Source organism: Apteryx mantelli, chromosome 27 (assembly GCF_036417845.1).
Source record: "Apteryx mantelli isolate bAptMan1 chromosome 27, bAptMan1.hap1, whole genome shotgun sequence".
In the NCBI taxonomy this organism is placed as follows: domain Eukaryota; kingdom Metazoa; phylum Chordata; class Aves; order Apterygiformes; family Apterygidae; genus Apteryx; species Apteryx mantelli.
In genome coordinates this window covers 4,127,313-4,149,448 of record NC_090004.1, presented here as the reverse complement: position 1 = coordinate 4,149,448, position 22,136 = coordinate 4,127,313, and the positions used below count along the sequence as shown (strand labels likewise).

Sequence of the window (22,136 nt, the reverse complement as noted above, 5' to 3'; positions counted from 1 at the left end):
CCCGCCGCCCTGCACGGACGTGCCGGGCTGGAGGCCGCGGTGGGGCTCGGCGCCAGCCCGGCCGCGGTGCTGCGGCCGCCCCGTGGGAGCTGAGGAGGAAGCGCGGTGCGGCGAGCGCTTGCAGCGCGGCCGGCAGCGAGCAAGCCCCGCTCCCCGCCTGGAAACAGCCTCTGCGGTTTGCGCGAAGCTTCAGCTCTGCCGGGGGTCCCCGGCCGCCCTCCCGCCGCCGGCGGGCCAACGACAGCGAGAGGTTTGTGATATTTTTAACCCCAGAGGCAATATGTGGCGTGGGGCCGCGCTTCCGAGGGGCGCGTGGGTGCACGGGGAGGGGGACGCCGCGCCGGCCCCCCTCTGCCCCGCTGTTTCAGCCCGCTCCACGCCGGGGTTATGCAAGGCTGCTGCGCCCCAGGCCGGCGGCGGCCACATCCGTGCTCGGCCATCGCGTCTCCTCGCACAGCTCTGCCGGGTTGCTTTTGCTTTGCTCGATGGGGAGCCCTCCTGAAGCCTTCCTCCTCCTCCTCCTCCTCCTCCTCTTCCTCCCCCCGGCGGTTAGCTGCGTGCTGCAGGGCTGGTGGCGGCTTGCCCTGTGACCCCCGCCGGGGCTGGGGCCAGCGGGGGTGTCCCTGGGAGGGGACGTGGCGCGGCGGGGACGAGGGCTCCTCATCAGAAAGGTCACCGGCCACCCGCAGGGCATCGGCCCCTTTCAGCCGAACGGCTCCACCTGGGCGCTCGGGACCTTTCGCAAGCCCCAGCCCAGGTGTTTCTGGTCGGCTTCAGCCCCGGGGAGGGGGGGAAGTTCAGCAGCTGCACTCCCTGCCTCAAAAGCAGCTGCTTGGGAGCAGCCCTGCTCTAGAGCTGGTTGTGGTGGGGTGGCTGCTCTGATGTGTTGGGTGCAGGTCAGCTGCTGCCCTGGGTCCCCACCGTGGCGAGTGCGAGGTGAGGGCTGATCTCAGGGCACCAGGGGAAGGGTGATGCTGTGTCCAGGGATGCCTCGGGCTAGGGTGGGGAGCCCGAAGCTGTTGGAGGTGGATCAGGGCTTGGAGGAGGGTGGTGGGTTCCCTTGTGTGGCTGGGGGAAGTGTCCTGCCGGAAGAGACTCTCCCTTTCGCTCTGTTGTGCCTCGGTTTCCCTCTCTGCGGTCAGCGGGCCTGACCAGGGAGCGGGGGGGGGGGGGGGGGGGATGTGTGCCGTTTCTGGCCCTCTGCTCAGGTCACCGGGGCTGGAGGGGCTCAGCCTGGCTGCTCACGGCCAGCTGCAAGGTGCCAGTGCTTCCCTCTGCCCCACGGGGCTGCCCCGCTCCTGGGACCTGGCTCCTTAATGCCAGCTTGCTTGGAGACCTGGCGCTCTGCTAGAATGCCACCTCCCTGCCCGTCATCGTGGCATCAGGGCTGTCCCTGCAAAGGGAGCCCCTGCCCCAGCTCTCTGCAGGGGGCTCAGCTAGCTCCTTGCACCCCTGCATGCTCGCTGCCAGCTTCCCTCCTCTTTCACGGCACCCAAAATCCCCCTGGGATTGAGCCCGTGTGCGGAGGACCCATGCCTGGTGCATCCGTGCCTGTTCCCAGCCGTGCCAGCACCGCATGGGGCTGAACAAGGTGCCCTGTTTTGGCTAGTGCAAAGTCCCGTCCTCTGCAACGTCTGCACCCCGGGGGGACGAGCCAGGCCGGGTCGGGGGAGCGCTGGGGTCCCCAGTCCTTTCTGCAGCGTTGGCTGGTTGCGGAGGTGGCGGGCGGACGGGTGAGCGGATGCAAGGAGAGGAGGGGACGCGCAGCCCTGGGCGCCGCGTTGCTGCGCAAGGCTGGGGCGCTGCACGGATCCGGCCGGTCTGCGCCCCATCCCGTGCTGCTCGCGGCTGTTTTGGGCATGTGCCCAGCCCCCTGCAGCACCCAGCGTTGCTCCATCCCTCTGCAGGGACCTTGCCGAGCCACGCTCCCCTCGCCGAGCACCCCGGGGTGCCCCGGCTTCCCGCGCACCCTCCGCCGCCGCGAGGCACCACCTGACGCCGGTTCCTTCCCCTCCTCCGGGGAGGGCCCGGGCCTCTGCATTGGCTCCGCCGGGTTTCTCCACCGCCGGCTCCCGCTTAAAGGCGAGCGCTCTGCCCGGGCAGGCCGGGGCGACGCGGGCGGCGAGGATGGGCGTTCTCCGCTGGGTCGCGGCCTGCGCGCTGTGCGCCGCCGTCCGGGGTGAGTGTGTCCCGCCTGCGGCTGCGGGACGGTGCCTCTGCCCAGCGTGGCTTTGGCTGGTTTGGGATGCACCGGGGACGGGGGAGCCTGGGGCACCCATGAAGGCTTTGCTTCCCCCCTTCCCTGTGCGTGCAGGACTGGGAATGCAGAGCAAACGGGCTGGGGAATTGTTTCTTGCCCCCATGCTGATCCGGATCCCTGCGTGCTCCTTGCGGGGCTTGGTGGGAGCCCCAGTTCTCCACCCCGAGAGATAAGAGCGGTTGGGAGGGGTGAGGAGATGGGGTGAAACACCTTGAGGGCTGAGGGGGGAACGAAAACAGGGCTAAATCCGGCAAGCTCGGCTTGATCGTACACACGTAACCAAGCCACTTCCCTACTTTCGCCATCCGCAGGCGGTCGCGGGGCCGGCGCTGCGGCGGAAGCAGCGGCCGGGGAAGGGGGCGGCTGCAGAGGGGCAGGAGGGGACCGTGCCCCAGCGGGACCCCACTTTCCGGGCAGCTACAAAGCCGAGCCAGCAGCGGGGTTGCAGGTTGCTGGCTCCCTTGCTGGTCCTTGCACCCTGGGCGCTGTCAGCGGGTGCCCCAAATCCAGGTGCCGTGGGCGTCCCTTGGCACCGAGCGCTTGGCTGCAGAGGGTGCAAGGGGCAGCTCCAGGGGGTGGTTGGAGGCTGCTGGTGACCCTGGGTCTTGGGGAGAAGCAGCACCCGGTTGGGTCCCGGTCCCATGGCAGGGGGTCAGTCCTTCCTGCCATGCACTGACTCCTCAGGGAGGGTGGAGGGCAGGCGCTGCTGGGTCGCTCCCTCCCTGCGGTCCCCAGGAGGACGAAGACACCGATGAAGGACAAGTCGCGTTCCCAGCGGCAGGGTGTGTTGGCGTGGGGTTGCACAACCTGGGACGGGAGGCAGGGATGCTGCTGGCGAGGTGCCACATGGGACAGACAAGCTCCCGTGCCGGGGCAGGTCCTGCCGGTTCCCCAGCACCCCCGAACCATGTCCTGCTCATCGGAGATGTGGGGAAGGGATTTGCTGTGTGCCTTGGGCATCCCTGCTTGGAAACCTCGACTCAAACCGCCATCCCCAGCCATGGGGACGGCACTGCTGCCCATGGGGACATGGCCCTGGTGGTCACCCTAGCCGCAGCATGATTGCCCAGGGGTGCAGAACAGCAGGGCTTGGTGGCAGGTGGTGACCCTGGGAGGGTCTGTGCCCACTCAGCCCGCGTTTGCATGAAGAGCTCCTTTCATCCAAGCTCCCCCGTGCCATGCATGAGGGGCTGCAGAGAACGGGCGCTTTCACTCAAACAGCCCTCGTTCCCTGGACCTCCACATCTCCCCGTCTTCCAGCTCGGCTGATCCCTGCCTTTCTCTGCCTTTCAGGAGAAGACTGCAAGCTCTCCCACACGTCCCCTCACTTTGGCTCCATCTACCATGTCAAAGGTAGCGGTCCCCGGGCCGGGACCGGGTGCTGAGTGCGGCCGGGACCCCGTGGCCCCTGTTGACAGGGCAGGAGTCGAGGATGCCTGGCGCCGGGCAGGGCCAGACGGTCCCTGCCCCAAACTGGGGGAGCATCTTGCTGCTGGGTCCGCGGGGGTGTTGGCATGTGTGTGTTGCACGTGCAGGAGGACGCACGTGCTGGTGTCACCTCTCCTGCCCGTGGGGTGCTCTGGGACGGGTTTGCCTCGGGGAGAGCCGAGGAGGAGCGCGGAGGTGCCACGGCAAGTGGCCTGGCCGGGTGCCCGGCTGCCACTGCCTCCCCGAGGCCACGGGGACGGTGGCTCAGCTTGGTGACCTGTCTTGTGCCCTGCAGGGGTCATTAACCTGCCCTACGCTGAGATCGAGGAGCCCTTCGAAGCCTGGTACAACCTGACGGGAAACAAGAGCCGGATCCAGTACTACGGGGGTGAGCAGGGTGGTGGGGGCCATCGGTGCTGGTCCCATCCCTCTGGAGCGAGGATGCAGCGGGGCGGGAGCCCTGGCGAACGCCGAGGCTCCCTCGGGTGCAGCCACACTGTGTTCAGGACAGTCAGCGGGGTCTGAAGAAAGATCCCCCGAGAGCTGTGGGCGAGGGGTGGCTGAGGGTGGAGCTGCACCACGGGGGAACGCGGGGCCTCAGTTTCCCCCTCCGGCCGGCGCAGGGCAGGTGATAACCTACCAGTTCGGCTCGGTGAAGCCCTATGGGATGCAGTACAAGATCACGCCGGAAACGACCGAGAAAGAAGTGAACACCAGGAAATGCTTCCAGCTGCCGGGCTCCAAGGAGGATGTGGTCAAGGCTCAGAGCGTCTTCCCCAGCATGGGCGGCTTCAAGGTGAGCCGGGGGGGAGAAATGCCGGAGCTTGGCTCCGACCCCCTGCCGAGAGCATCCCTGGGCTGGGCTGGCTGGAGATGCTCCTCTCCATCCCCGCTCGCCTCTCCTGGGTGCTGGGACAGGCCCAATGGGTTCCCGCACGCCTGGACGGGCACCCACACCACCACCGGGGACGGGCACAGGGAGGGTCACTCTCCACCCGGATCAGCAGGAGATGGCGGAGCCAGGGAGGAGCCGGCTCTCTCCTGGGCCAGATTCGCAGCTTCTTTCCCAATCCCGGCAGCCGTGTTGCAATGTGTCACGGCCCACGCAAACACGGTGCTTTGGACGGCCCGGGCAAGTCGCTGTGCGGCACCTCGGCTCCCTGCCACCCCGGGGCTCCGCAGCAAGATGTCCCTGAGCAGGACAAGCCCTTTGGAGAGGGAGCGCAGCCTGCCCTTCCCCGTCGCAGAGCGCCGTGCGCAGCGGGGACGTCCCCTGGGCGCTGCAATCGCTGGGCAGGGGCAGGCAGGTCCATCCCGCGTGTTGCCGAGCGGGTCGAGGACACGGGTGCACGGCCGGTGCTCCGGGACCGCGGCCCTGACGCCCCGGTGCCCCCAGTTTGTGCGGGAGGAGTACTACGGGGGCCGGTACTGCGCCGTGTGGCAGAACGTCAGCCGCTGGGCGCAGAAGAAGAACGTGTACACCATGTGGGTGACCAACACGAGCTGCGGCGTGGCGCCCGTCCACTACGAGATGCGGGGCTACAACAGCCTGCTGGGCTCCCACTACGACAAGTACGAGATCACCTACGGCGACTTCGACAACAGCTTCCCCCCCTCCGTCTTCGACCTCCCCTTTAACGGTAAGGGGGCGGGGAGGGACCCCCTCGCCGTGCACGTCCCGGCAGCCGGCCCTGCTCTTCCCAAGCAACCCGGGACTCCCCAGCATGGGGAAGGGGTGACCGGGGGTGTGGGGGAGATCCCCAGATCCCCACCGGCTGCGGAGGGCTTTGCAGCAGGGCAATACTGGATCCATGCAGACCGAGGAGCTCTGCTCCCCTCCTGGGGGTACCGAGCATCTCTGAGGCTTGATACGGGCAGGATGGTGCTGAGGGAAGGGGGACAGCAAACCGGGCCGTTTGGGGCCCAATCCTGCCCCCGAGGGGATGACGGCACCCAGGGCAGCTGCGGGTCCCGCGGAGCTGACGGCTTCCCCTCCTTGCGTCCCAGAGACGAAGCGATGCGGGGACCTGCCGGGGAGCGCGGCGGAGCACCGGGTCCTGGCGAACCCCATGGAGGACTTGGTGGGACGGCACCAGCCCTGGGCCCACGAGGTGTTTCACCACTACAGGAAGCGTTTCGGCCGGCGGTACGGCTCGGCGCGGGAGCTGGAGCACAGGCAGAGCGTCTTCGTCCACAACATGAGGTAGGGGGCACGTGGACCCTCCCCGTCCCCCGGGGGCTTTGCAGCATCGCTTCCCGCGTGGGGCCGGGGCAGGGGGCAGAGCGGGTGCCCACCCTCGCGCCCTGGCCCCGCCGCAGGTTCGTGCACTCCAAAAACCGGGCCGCGCTCTCCTACACGCTGGCGCTGAACCACCTGGCCGACCGCACGCCCCAGGAGCTGGCCGTGCTGCGGGGCCGCCGCCGGAGCCGCGCTCCCAACAACGGGCAGCCCTTCCCCGCCGAGCGCTACGCCGGCCTCATCCTGCCCGAGAGCCTCGACTGGCGCATGTACGGTGCGTGCTGGGACGGATGCCACCTCCCGTCACCCCACGGACGGGCTCGCTCTGCCGGGGGGTGCTGCGGGGCGATGCAAGGCTCTCCCGTGCCGTGGATATGGCCCCGCTGATGTGGAGGATGCGGATGCTCCTCATCCAGCTCGGCACAAAGTCAGACCAGCCAACTTGCTTGCTGTCCCCGTGGTGGGGGGCTGCATCGTCACTTGGGCCCCGATGTCCCCGCAGCCCTGTTCCGCTCAGCGCCTGCAAGACGGAGGCAGCACTCGTCGAGCAAGAGACGCTTGGCCCTTGCTCAGCCCGTGCCACATCTGGGTTCCTCCCCCAGAGCATGGTGGAGCCCCCGGGGCAGGTGTCTCCGCAGCTAGTTAATGCGTTCACCAGCCCTGAGTTGGTCACCAGCCCTGTCCGCGATGCAATAGGGAGCACGGCGAGTGCCCGATGCCTGCCTCGGTTTCCCATTTGCGTGCTGTTAACCCCAGGCGCGGTGACGCCCGTGAAGGACCAGGCCGTCTGCGGGTCCTGCTGGAGCTTCGCTACGACGGGTGCCATGGAGGGTGCCCTCTTCCTCAAGGTGCGAGCGGGGCCGGTGCTGGTGGCCTCAGGGCGGGAGGTGCCAGGTTCAGTCCCTGCAGCGTGTCCCCGTCCCCGCAGACCGGCGTGCTGACCCCCCTGTCCCAACAAGTCCTCATCGACTGCTCCTGGGGCTTTGGGAACTACGCGTGCGACGGGGGCGAGGAGTGGCGCGCCTACGAGTGGATCAAGAAACACGGCGGCATCGCGAGCACCGAGTCCTACGGCACCTACAAGGGGCAGGTGAGGGCAGCCCCGGTCCCTGCCAGGGTCCCCAGGCCGGTGCGGCTGGTGCGGATGAGTGCCCTGGCACAGCTCTGAATTGGAGCTGCTAACAGGCTCTGGAGATGGGGAAACTTCCCTCTCTCCAAGGCAGGGAGCTTCCCGCACTTCAAAGCACGGTGCAAAGCCCGGCCCCGAGGCTCAGCCAGGTTGTTTTGTCACTACCTGCCTCAGTTTCCCTGAGGCTGGGTGAGGCTCCTCCACCCATGGGTGCTGCTGCAGCCTTGAGTCCCTCCGTGCCTGGGGCAGATGGAGGGAGCAGGGCTGTCTGGGGTGAGGGACATGGCTGCTGGACACAGCTACGCCCCCCAGGCCAGGGCTTTGGGTGCAGAGCAACCTCCCTGGGTTGTGAGTGGGCAACGCCATGTCCAGATCCCTGCAGTGACCGGGCAAATTTCCCTGCCACGATGGGCCGGGCAGGCTGGAGCAGGACACTGAAGCAGCCCCATCCCAAATCGGTCCCCATGCACCCTCCCCAAGCGTGGGGGTAGCGAGGGGGGCCTGGGGGCTCCTGGTGACACAACCTCCCCTGGGTGCTGCAGAACGGCTTGTGCCACTACAACCAGTCTGAGATACTGGGCAAGATCACGGGCTATGTCAACGTCACCTCGGGCAACATCACGGCCGTCAAAGCTGCCATCTACAAGCACGGCCCTGTGGCCGTCAGCATCGATGCCTCGCACAAGACCTTCTCCTTCTATTCCAATGGTGTCTACTATGAGCCCAAGTGTGGTGAGTGGGGTGGGATGAGGGGCATGGGTGGCCTGCCGTGCCTGGGGCCATGCCAGGCTGGTGTGACCATCCTCTTTACCCTGCTTGGGGGGAGCTGGGCCACCAGGACACCCGGGTTCCCTCCTTAGCGCTGCCCTTGAGCGGCTTGGGAAGGGGTGGAGGACCCAACCAGCAGACCTGGGCATGGGGCTGCCTACTGTGACAACTCGGTTACCCTGTCCTCCTCTCCAGAGAACAGGTCGGGTGAGCTGGACCACGCGGTGCTGGCCGTGGGCTACGGCGTGCTCCAGGGAGAGACCTACTGGCTCATCAAGAACTCCTGGTCCACCTACTGGGGCAACGACGGCTACATCCTCATGGCCATGAAGGACAACAACTGCGGCGTGGCCACCGAAGCCACCTACCCCATCCTGGCCTGAAGGGCCACCTCGCAGCCCTCCTGGGGCGGAGTGGCTCCCCTTGTGGGGGAGGATCAAACCTTTTGGGGGCCCCAGCAAGGTGAAGGAAGCCAGGGCTGGAAGGGGGAGGGTGGAGGGGGTGCTGGACAAGGCAATCTGTGTTCCTTGGGGGTTGCGGGCCCTGGTGCCACAGCTGCGGGGCTGGATGGGGACCTAGCAATGGGCTTGCCAATAAAAAAAAAAAAAAAAAAACCTGGAAAAACACTGTCTTGCTTCTAAAGTGGGGGGAAAGGGAGTAAATGGTTTCTCACTCACCTCTGCTCTCTCTGCAAGGGGAGAACTTTCCTCCAGGGCTTCCCTGGGCTTCAGGCTCTCGTGCTGATGCCACTCGTGGGGTGGTGGGGCAGGATGCTCGGGGACTGGGAGACCCTTGGTCTCTGTGAACGGCTCCTTGCTGGGGGCTGATAGTGAAGGCTAGTTACCCCAAACCCCAGAGCTGGCTCCCCATGGCTCTGCTCTCCAGCCCCTGCCCTAATCCATGTCCCCCAGCCCCTCTTCTCTCAGTCTGGTGGGACCGCAGGGGCCTTACAGCGAGGGGACAGATGCCTGCTTCGCCGAGCCATCAGGCCTTGGCTGAACCGGCTCGCACACGGAGGGCCGAGGCTTTCCCAGCTCTGACCTCCGAGGTGGAGCAAAAACAACCCCAGGGATTTCTGCTGAGGAGGGAAATTCCTGGCGCGCGGTGGGGACGGCATCCAACCTCTGCCCCGCCGCCCGGTCCCGTGTTGTGGCTACGGGAGGGGACGTCACCTGCGGGGCTGGGAACGCTGCGAGCTGGGCTCGCCTTTGGCCCCGTTGCCCCACGGGGCCCCTCACCTCCGCCACCCTCGGGTGGGGAAAGCCTGCTTTACGCCGGCAACGAGGCAGGGGCCGAGCAGCCTGGGTCTCTGCTCTAGCCCCGGTGGTTTTCTCTTTGGTGGTGCGTCCTCGGGGCAGGAGGCTTTTGGGCAGCGCGCGTGGCATCTCGTGCAACCCGAGCCCCTGCCACCGGTGTGCTGCAACGGCAGCGGTCCCTGGGGAGGTGCTGCAGCCTCCACGCCGGTGCATCCGTCCCAGCCCGGCTCGTCCCGGCAGCGCACGCAGCCAGCCCGCGTGCAGCCCTTATCGGCTTGTTTGGGGCTCCCGGGAACGGCCTGCCTTGGGCGGCCCCCCGAGCCGCTCGCTGTTACCTTGGGCCAGGGACCAGCTGGACGCGGAGCAAGTGGGGTGGGTGAAGGCCACTCCGCGGTCGTCACGGCGCTCTTCCCCTCGCCGTGTCTTTCTCGTCCCTGTAGCTCCTTGCGTCTGAGCCATGTCCTTCCTCTTTTCCCAATTAAAAGACCTTAAGTGCAGCCCTGGGCTTGCCCTGCTAGCACCCCGAAGGATGCAGGGATGCGAACTGCCCCATGTCTTGCCATGGCTGCACGGGACGTCTTGCCTCTGCCACGGGAGGGAGCACCCGGAGGGGCTTCGACCTGCACCCTGGGTGCAGGCACCTTCTTGGGTGGCTGGTGGGGTCTTGCTGTCCCCTCCTCTCCCCGCGCTGCTGCAAATGCTCCCCCTGCACACGGCGTACCGCTGCCAGCAGGGCAGGGACACCCCAGCACCCGCTGCCGGCCCCGAAGGTGCCCACGGGGGTCCGGCTCCTGTCCTGCTGCCCCCTGCCCTGCAAACACGTGGCATGGGCACCCACCCTGCTGTGGGGGGGGGGGGAGACACCCGTGGGTGCCCGTGGGGGGGGGGTAGGGGGGCAGAGGGGGTGGGGCAACACGAAGCCACGCCTCTCCCTTGCTACAACCCCAGCCAACGGGAAGGGCTGGGCTTTCCCCATCGGCTGCGGGAGGTCTCCTGCCCACCCGCTGCCCCTATTTAAGCCACCCTTGGGTGCAGAGCAGCAGCATGGGCTGCAGGATGGAGGGGCTGGGGTGGCTGCTGGTGCTGGGAGCCGCTGTGCTGCTGGGTGAGCACCGTGGTCGAGCTCGGTGGGTGGGTGCTATGCCCCCCCATGGCATCCTGCCCCTTAGCCATGGCGCTGGGGTGGTGCTGGCAGGGTCCTCGTCCCCCGGAGAGGGCTGGTGGGTGAGGATGGCGAAGCAGGGCTCTGGCGGCGCTCGGGCTGGCCCGGCACCCTGGGGTGCATGTGGTTGCCCCTCGTGCTTTGGGGCTGGCTTTCAGCGTGGGGGGCTTGGGGCGGCGCTGAGCTGGGGAGGTGAGGCTGCCCCCCAGGTCTAGCCAAGGGCAGCGGGGGTCCCCGGTGGGAATGTGTGTGTGGGGGGTCCCGCTCAGCCCAAAGGGTTGGCAGAGGAGAGGGGATGCGTGGCCCAGGGTGCCCTGTGCTCTGCCCCAGCTGGGGCTGAGCCCGGCGGCCCCTCGTCATCGTGCACCCCCGGCTCCGGCTGCGTCTCTGGGAGCTGGCTCACTGCGGGCAGCGAGCCGGGACCGGCACCTCCGCCAGCCTCAGCGCTGCAGGGAACCCATGGCGTAAAGGGGCCTTTTCTTCCAGGAGCAGAGTGCAAAGCTCCTCTGGAGAGACCCACGTTCGGGGACGTCTATCATGTCACAGGTATCACTGGGGGACAGGGCTGGGATGGCCTCTGGGTGTCCCACCTGGAAGGTGCCACTGCAGGACTGAGCAGGCAGCGCTGCTCGAGGCACTCGGGCTCCTCCGGCTGCCGGCTCCCACCCCAAGCGCTGGAGCCAAGGAGGTGCTGATCTCCGGTGAAACCTGGGGTCTAAGCGCATCCCTGCTTTGGGGTGTTGCTGGCAGTGCCCAGCAGTAGGGAGCAGGCTGGCGATGCTGTAGCACCCCTGGGTGCACAGTGCTTTGAGCCAGGGGTTGCAGCCCTGGGGTAGCAAACCCAGTGCCCAGGGGGGATCCAAGCTCCTTCACCTCTCCTATGTCACCCCTTGCCAGCTCTGAGTTCATGCCACGTTGCTGTGCTGGGGCGTTGGAAAGCTGGTGTGTGTCCCTCCTGCATAAGAGGGGACAGCTGGGGTCCTCCAGCATGTCCCAAGCTGGGGTAGGAGCAGCAAGGTGGCTTGCATCCCTTGGGAAGTGCTCTGTCCTGCCTGCCCCAGCCCTGCCCGCTGCTCCTTGTCCCTCACCTGGGTCCCTGTGCCCTCCTGGGTGCGGGCTCTCCCGGGGACCCCCCTCCATGGGGCTCAGCCCCACATCCCGGCCTCCTGCACAGACCTGCCCTTGTGCTTGCAGGAGTCATCAGCCTGCCCTACGCGGAGATCAAGGAGCCCTTCGAGGCCTGGTACAACCTCACCGGGGGGAAGAGCCGCATCGAGTACTACGGCGGTAGGTGCAGAGAGGGAGCCGACCACCCCCTAGGAGCTGTAGGTGCCCCAGCAAAGCCCTGGGAGCCACCTCTGCACCAGGACCAGGGGGCCTGGCTCAAATTTGGCACTGATCCGTCACAGGTGCTGGCCCCTGGGCTCGTCACCAGCAGCAGGGCTGCCCTCTGCCACCCGGCCGTCCCACCAGGGATAGTGCCTGGGCAGGGCGGGGGGGGGACCCAGGAGTCCTGGCTGGTGCCCCAACATGGTACCATGCATGGAGCCATGCAGGGAGAGGGCTGGGTGCTCAGGGCACCCCACAGCTCCCCACGGCTGTTCTGGTGGGAGCGGGTGGCCGGCACCATGGGAGATCCTCGGTGGCACGGGGTGGTGGTGACAGCTTGCTGCCTTCCCGGGGCCTGTCCTGCTCCCCAGGCCAAGTGATCACGTACCAGTTCGGCTCCATCGAGCCATTTGGCGCCAGCTTCAAGGTGACGCCTGAGACCACGGAGACGGAGGTCAATGTCCGCAAGTGCTTCCGCATCAACGGCACTGATGGAGACCTCGTTGCCCCACAGAGCGTCTTCCCCAGCCTGGAAAACTTCAAGGTGAGCCCTGGGGTATGGTCGTGAAGGATGAGGCATGGAGAAGGGACAAGGGACCCCCTTGGGTACAGGGTGTTTGGCTGCTGCCAGACCACCCTGCGAAGGCTTGCAGCCCTCCTTGGCCGGGAGTGGGCAAATGCAAGGCCAGATCTGGCCCTGGGTGACAGTGGTGCTGGGGAAGGCTGATGGCACAAGCCAGGGTTGGATCCAGCTTGGCAGGAGGTGCTGAGCGCCCAGAGGTGGGATGGATGCATGGGAAGTGGCTGGGCAGTGCAAACTAGCCCTGCTCAGCAAAAATCATCTGAAACTCTTGGAAGTCACAACTTTGCACTGGAAAAGCCCTTCCTGCTTGGGGGGGGGGGGGCATGGTGCCCAGCTCTGGGGGGGCCCAGTGCCTGGCTCCGGGCAGGTCTCGGCACGGTGCCACGTCCCCCCAACCCCTGTGCCATGCCCAGCGGGTCCGGGAGGAGCATTTCCACGGGCAGCGCTGCGCCGTGTGGCAGAACGTGTCCTACTGGGGCCGCAAGAAGAACGTCTACACGCTGCGGGTGGCCAGCTCGCCCCAGGGCCCCGTGCCCGTCCACTACGAGATGCGGGGCTTCAACAGCCTGCTGGGCTCCCACTACGACAAGTACGAGATCGAGTACTCCACTCTCAGCCACCGCTTCCCCGCCAGCGTCTTCCGCCTCCCGGACGGTGAGTGGCCGCTGGCTCCGGGGCTAGTGCCGCGAACCAGCCCCTGCAGCCATGCGGGGTCTGAAAGCAGGCGCAGAGCACCCTGGACACCCCCCCCCCCCCGATATGAACCCCCAAGCGGAGGGTTGGATCCAGACTTGTGCTCCAAGAGCAGCAAACTGCCCCCCCCCTTCCCCCCAATACTCCCCTGCCTGCAGATTTCTCCTTGGCATCCATAGGGGATGGAGCAGCCCCGGCGGTTCGGGGCCAACGCTGCCGTTTGCCCTGGCCGGGGGGACGGGAGGGTCCGTCCCCGCTCGGGGGGGTTCAGCTGCGCTCTGTGCCCTGCCCCAGGTGTGCAGTGCGAGCAGTGGCCCGCGGCCGGCCCTGAGCATCGCATCCTGGCCAACCCCATGCGGGAGTTTGTGGGGAGGGCTCAGGACACGGACCACGTCCATCACCGCCTCTTCCACCACTACAAGGAGAGGTTTGGGAAGAGCTACGGCAGCGAGGAGGAGCAGGAGCACCGCAAGCGTGCCTTCGTCCACAACATGCGGTACTACGGGGCAAAGGCGCTGGCGGTTTGGGGGACGGGACTGTGTCTGCTTGGCCCCAGCTGTGCGAGACCCCAGGTTGCACCAGGCAATGGCTGAGCTCACCCTGGGTTCCTGGACATCCCGGGGGACTGGATGCCCAAAACACCCAGCACGAACCCGTGAGACCTGGGGAACCTCACCCTGGGCTCGGGGAGGATCTAAGAGCTCCAGCCTTGTCCTGGTCCCACACGCCAGAGGTTGCTGGTCTCTCCTGAAAGATGCATTTGAAGCATCTCTCTGCCCTGGTCTCACCGCAGGTTCGTGCACTCCAAAAACCGGGCCGCGCTCTCCTACACACTGGCGCTGAACCACCTGGCCGACCGCACGCCCCAGGAGCTGGCCGTGCTGCGGGGCCGCCGCCGGAGCCGCGCTCCCAACAACGGGCAGCCATTCCCCAGCGAGCACTACGCCGGCCTCGACCTGCCCGAGAGCCTCGACTGGCGGCTGTATGGTGAGACCCCGGCCGCAGCTTTAGCCCATGTCCCTGCACAAAGCTCTGCCTCCGCTTTGCACCGCCGGGCTTTGCACCGGAGGCTGCCAGCGCCAACCAGATGCTTTTTCTAAAGCCGCTGAGGTTGCGGGTTTGAGCACAGCCGAGGGCATGTTGCAAAAACCGTCATGATTTGGACTGGGGGCTGCAGCATCGATGCAAGCTGAGGGGCACCATGTCATGTTCCCTCCGCTCCCCAGGTGCGGTGACACCCGTGAAGGACCAGGCCGTCTGCGGGTCCTGCTGGAGCTTCGCTACGACGGGTGCCATGGAGGGTGCCCTCTTCCTCAAGGTGCGAGCGGGGCTGGTGCTGGTGGCCTCAGGGCGGGAGGTGCCAGGTTCAGTCCCCGCAGCGTGTCCCCGTCCCCGCAGACCGGCGTGCTGACCCCCCTGTCCCAACAAGTCCTCATCGACTGCTCCTGGGGCTTCGGGAACCAGGCGTGTGACGGGGGCGAGGAGTGGCGCGCCTACGAGTGGATCAAGAAACACGGCGGCATCGCGAGCACCGAGTCCTACGGGCCGTACCTGGGGCAGGTGAGGCCAAAGGCTCCACTCGCGCTGTGGGTCAGATGCAGTCCCACCACTGCAGGGAGCACATGACCCTCCCAGCGGTCCCATCAGCAGAGGGGACAGTGCTGGGCAAAGCTGCTGTCACCAAGTTGGTGGTGGAGGGAGGCTCCTCTCCAGCTTATGGATGCTCCGGCCAAGCTGCATGCCTCTCCCCATCCTCCTTGGCTGGGATGGCTCAGATCCTGCTTGTCTGTGCCTGGTCTCCCAATCCATCCCAGCCTCTTTCCCCCTCCAGAACGGCTACTGTCACTACAACCAGTCAGAACCAGCAGCCCAGCTGGCCTCCTACGTCAACGTGGAGCCCGGCAGTGCCGCAGCCCTCAAAGCCGCGCTGGTCAAGCACGGCCCCGTCGCCGTCAACATCGATGCCTCGCACAAGTCCTTTGCCTTCTATGCCAATGGTGTCTACGAGGAGCCCCGGTGCGGTGAGTTGAGCTGGTGGCTGGGAAGGCTGCGCGAGTGCCAGCAACATGCGGGGACCCCAACTTTCCTGGACCAGCTGGAGGGTCTGTGTCCTGCTGATTGGGTCTGAGAGAGGTGAAAATCCCTGGTGGTATTTGCTTCCTAGCCTGCAGGATGCCCGGGGGGGATCCTTGCCGAGGTGGCCATGCACAGGGATGGCTACGGGGTATTCCATCACTGCCTCCCCTAATGCAGTCAGGAACTGGCTCCAGCTCCAAGGAAGGGGATCGAAACCCCTCTGCTCTCCTCTATTTTCCCTTCCTAGGCAACGAGACAGCCCAGCTGGACCACGCAGTGCTGGCTGTGGGCTACGGCGTGCTGCATGGCAAGAGCTACTGGCTCGTCAAGAACTCCTGGTCCACCTACTGGGGCAACGATGGCTACATCCTCATGGCCATGAAGGACAACAACTGTGGCGTGGCCACCGAAGCCTCCTTCCCCATCCTGGCCTGAGGGGCACAGCCCCCTGTGTGCCACATCCCCCCTGGCTCCAGCCAGATGGGCCTTTGGCAGAGGGATGTGGGACCCTGGGAGGTGGCTGTGGGGCAGAGGGCGCTCCCAGCCCCCTGGAGCAGAATTTTACCATTTTGGCAATAAACGCTTAGAGAAGTCTCTTGTGCTGGGGGTGTCTTCTGCCTGCCCCAGCTCGCCCTGCCCGGGTGCAAGCAGATTTGTCACTAGAGCATCCCCCCCGCACCAGCCTCCTGCAGACTTTGTTAGCAGGAAACGCGTGGGGGCCACGTGGGCTGGGGCGCACTGGTGCTCTTGCACAACCTGGCCCCACAGGGGTGTTTTTCCAGCGTGAGATAAAGCCCGAGTGGGTCTTGGAGGCTGCCGAGCACGGGGAGCCTCTGCGCTCTGCTCTTGCATCGCTCACGTGGGGACGAACCTTGACCTCCCTCCCGGGCACCGTGCAAAGCGAGACCTTGGCTGCCTGGGACTGGAAAAGTCCCTCTTCTCCCTTTGCTGGGGGCCAGGTTGGCTCCTTGCCACCCCAAGCAGTGCCCCAAAGTGTCTCTGTGCACCCCGGGCACCAACCTGGGGCTGTACGGGTATGGGTGCCCTCCCTGGCCTCCTCGTGGCCCCACTTAGTAAAGATGCCTTTAAATGTGGTGCTTCTAAAGCTGGCAAACCCCCAAAGGGCTGCCCAGGGCCGTGTGGCAGAGCCTGCAGCTGTGCTGCCCTCCGGCAGCAGATGGGTTTATACTGAGGCAGCATCTCTGGCCTTGCACAAGGCACTGGCCAGCTTGTGCCTCAGTTTCCCCAGTGCTTTGCAGCTCCTGCATGGGAGAAAGCGCTGTTTCACTGAAAGGAAAACCAGCATAACCCTCCTGCCTGTCCCTGCTCTCCTGTCCCTGCTTGGTGGTGATGAGCCAGCTGCTGCCTGCAGAGATGAGGCTGAGGTGCTTGTGGGATTGACACCAGATGGGATTGCCGGTGCCATAGGGACAGATGCGGGTGCTGGGTGATCAAACCAGTCCTGGGGGGATGCGCTGCATCCTGGAAGTGTGCAAGTTTTGAGTATTGCTCTGGATTTGAGGAACCCGAGTCCTTCAGGCTGGGGAGACAGGACAGGACGGGCTGTTGGAGGGGTCCGACCCCAGCCTCACAGCTAGATACAGACAGAGCCCACCAGCATCGAGACTCGGGTCTTTGGAGGGCACTGCTCCAAGGAAGCCTGCAGCTCTACTGCTCCGCTCCAGAGCACAGTATTCCCTGGGCCTGCTGCCACCAGGGACTTCCAGGCATCCAGAGGTTTAAACTCCCGGCATGCAAAACCCAAGGGGTTCCCACATCCCATACGGGCTCTGCAGCGAGATGAAGGCACAAGGGGCTGAGCTGGCCCTACAGGCAAGAAGGGCTCCCCAGGGGATCTGGGGCAGGCAGGGCCCAAGGGAGATTTTGGCCAGGACACTTCTGGGGGGCTTTGTGCAACTTTGCAGGGAGCAGCTGGGCTTGGAGCTGCCATCCAGGGGCCATCGCGCTCCTCTTGTTCCCCCTTGCTCCAGCACGGCCACCCTGCTCTGGAGCCAGCTGGCCCATGGGCTTCATGGGGACGCACTGGGGTCTCTGTTCACACATCTTGTCCTTGCAGAGGGTGCATGTGCTTAGGCTGGCCCTGAGACCAGTCAGTACCCAGGTATGTCCCTTCTCCAGCCAGCCGGCAAAGCTAGAGGGACATGGGACCACGTGCAGGTAGCTGGAGGGGTTCAAACCCACCTCTCCCCTCGCCAAAGCCACCCGAGCCAAGAGAGGGACTGGAGACGGCAAAGAGGAATTGCATCCCCACAGCGTCCCCCACGTCAGCCTGCACCAGGAGATCATCCCTCCTCTCCTCCCACGCCGGCTTGGCCCCAGAGACCCCCAGCCCGTGGGGCCCTTGGGGTGGCCACGCCAGCCTGGAGCATCGGTGGAGGGGACCAGCCCCCACAACCGTGGGGCTGTCACGGCATGGGCACAGCATGCTGTTTTGCAGTGCTCCATGGGCACAACTGCCTGGCTGGGACAGCGTGGGGATGGAGCCGGGCCTGGCAGCTCCCAGGTGGAAGCTGTCAGCCTCACCAGGTGCTGCCCACCCCGTTAGCTGTGGGGCAGCCCCAGAGGGGATCTACAAAAGGGGACGAGCCGGGGCCAGGCCCCTGGTGTTAGCTGGTAGTGAGGAAGGAGGCTTGGGGCTGCCCGGGAGCTGGGTCCTCTCTGATGCTCTTTGGAGCTGAGCATGGACTTGATGTTTTTTGAGGTAGCTTGATCCTCCTGGGGGTGTCTGAAGGGAGCCTGGAGATGGAGTATTCAGTCTCTCTGTTGTGGCAAGATCCAGATTGCAAAACTCAGTCTTCACCCAGGCTGACAGCGTGTGCTGGGTGCTGCACGAACGCTGCCGGGTGGCGTGGTGGAGCTGGCAGAGAGCAGGTGCTGTGTGAGGGGCTGGGCACTCGTCTCGCCCAGCTCCGAATGTCTCATCCAGCTCAGACATCTTGCCCAGCTCTTGCATCAGGGAGCAGCACGGCCGCAGGGCACCCCAGCCCTGCCGGTGCCTCTGGGGCAGCGCCGGATCCGCAGGTGGCGAAGACTTTGCTGCAGCCAGGAGCCTCATCCTGGGGGGGGGGGGGGGGGGGTAGAACTGCACCCCCCCTCCAGCCAAGGTTGCTGCGGCTGTTGCCAGCAGCGGCGAGTTTGCCGTTGTCCCTGGAGGCTGTGGGAACACGTGGGAAGCAGATGCGAGAGGCAAGGAGCAGACAAAGGAGCTGGAGCTGCAGCCCTGCCAAATGGCTCCTGGAGGGGCTGGATCTCCGGCTTTGGGTGTGTCCAAGGCTGGTGTGTGCCCCTGGGTTATGTTAGTGCCTTTTCCCCCCTGTGCTGGTGGCCAGGAAGCCTGGAGGTGTTTAAGGAAAGAGCTGGGAAGCTCTGGGGGCTGGCTGGTCCCTGGAGGGTGGTGGATAACGAAGGCCACGTTCAGCTCGTGCCCTCTTGCTAAGGTTGGGGAGCAGAGTTCCTGCTCCCTGCCTTGCATTAGCATCCCCCCTCCGTTTCCCACCCCATCCCCTCTTGAACGGGGGGCATGGGAGAGCTTTCTCCATTTCTGTTTGACCCCTGGTTCTTCCTGTGGAGCAAAGATGGGCTGGGAGATGGGTCCCTGCTTCCATCCGCGTGGTTCCCGGATGCCTCCCTGCATCCGAAATGGGGCTGATTCTGCCAGCTCCTCCATCGCTTGTCCGAGACGGTCACAAATGCCTGCCTGTGGCACCCCGGGAACGGACAGATGCCAACAACGCCTGCCGTGTGTCAATGGCACGTACATGGATGGGGTTTGCCTTGCCAAATTTTTTGGCCAGGAAAACTCTCAATCCAACGTGTCCAAAGGATTCCAGCCCCTAGACCGGCACATCCAGCCAACTGCAAGAGCACCGCCTTGCATGTGTGTGTGTGAGGGCTGCATCTTCCCCCGAGCAAGAGGTGCTGGTGGCTGAGAGCAGACATCCTCGACGGCTACACCCTTATTTTGTATAGCAAACTGTCTGGGTTGCCCACCGTGCTTCCGACTCAGCAAGCACGGGCCGTGGCACCCAGGGAACCGCACTTCCTTCCAGGCGGCCTGATTGCTCCCAATTGAGGGCGGCAGGTCATAATATTTTCTTGTTTTCTTTCACTTGTTCACCTGCTTATTTTACAATTTGCTGCACTGATTTCTGAAGTGGTCTTTAATCATTCTCAGCAGGGGTGCTGACTTGAATTCATGTCTCGGAGAGAAATGATCACCGCGCAGGAATAATGTGGTTTATTCTGTGGGAGTCCAGGTCTCCAGATCTTTGATTCTCTCCACTGCAGTCAATAAAACACACTTTGACTTTCAGAGAAACGTGACTTTCAGGCTCCCTTTCGATATGCGGTGTTGTGAATTTGCTATCGAACACACAGGGCAGCTTCAGGAGTTGCAGGTTTTGCACCCTCAGGAGCTGTTTTTCAGGGGCCTAAAACTTTGCATTGGTGGTATCGGTGATAGTGGCGGGCGCAAGTGTGAGTAGGTAAGGATGGCTGGGATCTTTAAAGAAAAGGTCGGCTTGTTCTGTTTGAAAAGAGGGTGAATAAAGGACATATCTGAAAAGAGGTGTCCTGTCTCCAGGGCCAGCCCCTGGTTACGGCTCCCAGTCCACAGCGAGTTGCAATCGCCCCAGATCCACCTCGACATCCAAACCTCAGCGCTGCTCCAGGCTTCCTAAACCCCTGCTTTTTACTTCAAGCAAAGAGGGCCTAAAGGTATAAATTTAAGCTTTCCTTTGGAAGAGGTGTATTGTCTGTGTACCCTGCATTTCCAGCCTGCCAGCTATGTAGGAAACTCCCCAAATTTGGTACCTAGACACTGAAGTGTAAACTAGGGCTGGTGCTTTCGGAGGGTGCAAGCACTCCCCTCCAAGTGAAAGTCGAGAGGATTTGACACCTACCTCTCTTATGCCCCCCTGAAAATCCCAGTCCAAATATATTACCTGTTGCTCATAAATAGATCCGCTCAAGTAAGAGTTGAGAGGAGATTTATTGAGGGGGATGGTGATTTTTGCAGGGGTCCCCTTTTCAAATGGGCTGCATCAGATGGTAAATTGGGGCTCAGCAGCCAGCAAGCCTGGCCAGGTCTGTGCCAGGACGTCCTAGGGGTCGATGACGGTGGTGGTCTGGGTGAGCTGCAAGGTCCAGCTAGAGGTGGTGATGACCAGCTTTGATCTTTTCTTGTTGATCCCTGTTGTGTTGTTACTGAGGGATTTAAATCCTCGCATGGAGTTCCCGGAAACCATTTTTACAGCTCCTGACCTCCTCCTCTTCAGCCACGCAGCTGGACTCAGCCAGGAAAAGGCCTGCTGGCATTTCTCCACCATCATCTTCTTGGCCTGCAGTGTGAAGTAGTTCAAGATGTCTTCTGAGGTCCGCTTCATGCCAAAAGCACAGGACTGGAGGTAGTTCTTGGTGGCCAGCTTCCACTTCTGTGCCCTGTCCTCTGCTCGATATTTTTCATGGTCCTCTGCTAACCTCAGGATCTCCTCCTTGCTCAGCCGCCCCTTTTTGGCATCCACGATGATTGGGTTTGTGTTGCCCGTGACCTTGTCCAGAGCGAACACACTCAGGATGCCGTCTGCGTCGATGTAAAATGTCACTTCCAACAAGGTCATGCCACGAGGTGCTGAGGAAAGGCCCTTCAAGAGGAAACGGCCCAGCAGATGGTTTTCTTTAGCAATGGCTCTCTCCCCCTCGTAAGTGCGGATGAGGAGATCAGGTTGGTGGTCATGGAGGGTGGTGAAGGTTCGTGTCACGACAACGGGGATGGCGGTGTTGCGCTTGACCAGCCCGTGCATCTTCCCGGTGGCTGTTTCGATTCCTATCGACACAGACGCTACATCGAGAGCAAGCAGGTTTCTGGCCACCTCTGATCTGTTCTCCATCAGGATGGCAGCCTGAACGGCTGCCCCGCTGGCCACGGCTTCATCCGCGTTCAGGAGCTGGTTCAGCGGCTGACCCCCGAAGAAATCCTGCAGTATTTCCCGGATCCTGGGGATGCGAGTGGAGGCACCAACCACAACCACATCATCTGTCTGGGTCTGACTCAGCTTGGCATCCTGGAGGACCCTCTCCACCGGCTTCAGCACCCTTTGGAAGAGGTTGGCACACAGGTGTTCAAACTGGGCCTGAGTGATGTCTGCCTGCAAGTTGATCCCTTTGTAGAGGCAGTCCATGCTGATGGTGGCTTTCTTGCTGGAGGAGAGAGTCCGTTTGGCTGCCTCGCAGGCTGTCCTGAGCCTCCAAACAGCACGTCTGTCGTGGCTGATGTTCTCGCGATGCTTCTTTAAAAATTCACCCATAAAGAAGCTCACCAAACAGTTGTCAAAATCATCGCCTCCCAGGTGACTGTCCCCAGCTGTGGCTTTCACCTCAACAACGCCCCTGCCTATAGAGAAGACAGAGACGCTGACGGCCCCCCCACCCATATCAAAGATGAGGACGTTGCGCTCTCCGTTGTCAGGGTGATGGAGGCTGTAGGCCAGGGCTGCTGCCGTTGTCTCATTGAGGATCCTCAGCACATTGATTCCAGCAATTACCCCAGCATCTCTAGTGGCTTGGCGCTGGGAGTCATTGAAATAAGCTGGCACAGTGATGATCGCATGGGTGACGGGTCGCCCCAGGTAGTCCTCAGCCATCTCCTTCAGGTTACCCAGAATCATGGCTGAGATCTCCTCGGGGAAGAAAGATTTCTCCGCTCCCTTGTAAGACACCTGCACTTGTGAATTCCCCTCGGCTTTCACCACCTGGAAGGGCCAGAAGTGTGAGTCCTTCAGCACAGCTGCGTCTTCGTACGCCCGGCCAAGCAAGCGCTTGGCGCTGAACACTGTGTTGGGATAGTTGAGGGCCGCCTGGTTCTTGGCTTCTTCATCCATCAGCCGCCCCATCTCGGTGAAGGCCACGCAGCTAGGGGTGGCGCGAAGGCCCTGCTTGTTGCTGATGATTTCCACCTTGCCATCCCGGAAGAGACCAACGCAGGACTTTGTGGTGCCCAAGTCGATGCCAACTGCAGGCCGTCTCAGCGCAGGGATTGCCGTTCTCTTCGGCATGGTGTTCAACCTTCGAGAGAGCTGCCGTGTCTCCCCGGAGCAGAGGCAATGGTGTCTCTCGGTCAGGCGTCCCTCTGCAGGGCCAGCAGGTCTCCCAGTGCATCGGTTCCCCTCCCCTTGCCCGGGTCCCCTGCCCCCAG

The 22,136-nt window shown here is 64.0% G+C and overlaps 3 protein-coding genes across 3 annotated transcripts; 2 read left to right on the top strand and 1 right to left on the bottom strand.

Annotated features, from left to right (window-relative positions):
• Positions 1-1,912: 1,912 nt before the first annotated feature.
• On the top strand, positions 1,913-8,348 carry LOC106486148 (digestive cysteine proteinase 1-like). The gene is made up of 11 exons (XM_013944688.2): positions 1,913-2,179; positions 3,554-3,613; positions 3,984-4,076; positions 4,312-4,484; positions 5,085-5,328; positions 5,696-5,891; positions 6,008-6,201; positions 6,684-6,775; positions 6,856-7,017; positions 7,599-7,788; positions 8,020-8,348. Exons 1-11 carry the CDS (start codon positions 2,128-2,130, stop codon positions 8,205-8,207), a joined length of 1,644 nt encoding a protein of 547 aa, XP_013800142.2. The 5' UTR covers positions 1,913-2,127; the 3' UTR covers positions 8,208-8,348.
• Positions 8,349-10,136: 1,788 nt separating this feature from the next.
• Positions 10,137-15,409, top strand: LOC106486147 (digestive cysteine proteinase 1-like). The gene is made up of 11 exons (XM_067311458.1): positions 10,137-10,185; positions 10,729-10,788; positions 11,437-11,529; positions 11,943-12,115; positions 12,568-12,808; positions 13,142-13,343; positions 13,641-13,834; positions 14,074-14,165; positions 14,246-14,407; positions 14,679-14,868; positions 15,171-15,409. The coding sequence occupies exons 1-11, from the start codon at positions 10,137-10,139 to the stop codon at positions 15,356-15,358; spliced, it is 1,644 nt and encodes a 547-aa protein (XP_067167559.1). The 3' UTR covers positions 15,359-15,409.
• A 4,637-nt stretch (positions 15,410-20,046) lies between these two features.
• On the bottom strand, positions 20,047-21,996 carry LOC106486146 (heat shock 70 kDa protein 1A-like). The gene has a single exon (XM_067311749.1). It carries the CDS (start codon positions 21,994-21,996, stop codon positions 20,047-20,049), a length of 1,950 nt encoding a protein of 649 aa, XP_067167850.1.
• Positions 21,997-22,136: the final 140 nt, after the last annotated feature.

Excerpts from the sequence above, each read along its gene's own strand:
- LOC106486148 (XM_013944688.2), top strand. The coding sequence starts at position 2,128 with ATGGGCGTTCTCCGCTGGGTCGCGGCCTGCGCGCTGTGCGCCGCCGTC. Across the intron at positions 3,614-3,983 it reads CTCCATCTACCATGTCAAAG|GGGTCATTAACCTGCCCTAC; the intron begins GTAGCGGTCCCC and ends TGTGCCCTGCAG. Across the intron at positions 6,776-6,855 it reads AGGGTGCCCTCTTCCTCAAG|ACCGGCGTGCTGACCCCCCT; the intron begins GTGCGAGCGGGG and ends CCGTCCCCGCAG.
- LOC106486147 (XM_067311458.1), top strand. The coding sequence starts at position 10,137 with ATGGAGGGGCTGGGGTGGCTGCTGGTGCTGGGAGCCGCTGTGCTGCTG. Across the intron at positions 14,166-14,245 it reads AGGGTGCCCTCTTCCTCAAG|ACCGGCGTGCTGACCCCCCT; the intron begins GTGCGAGCGGGG and ends CCGTCCCCGCAG. Across the intron at positions 14,408-14,678 it reads ACGGGCCGTACCTGGGGCAG|AACGGCTACTGTCACTACAA; the intron begins GTGAGGCCAAAG and ends TTCCCCCTCCAG.
- LOC106486146 (XM_067311749.1), bottom strand. The coding sequence starts at position 21,996 with ATGCCGAAGAGAACGGCAATCCCTGCGCTGAGACGGCCTGCAGTTGGC.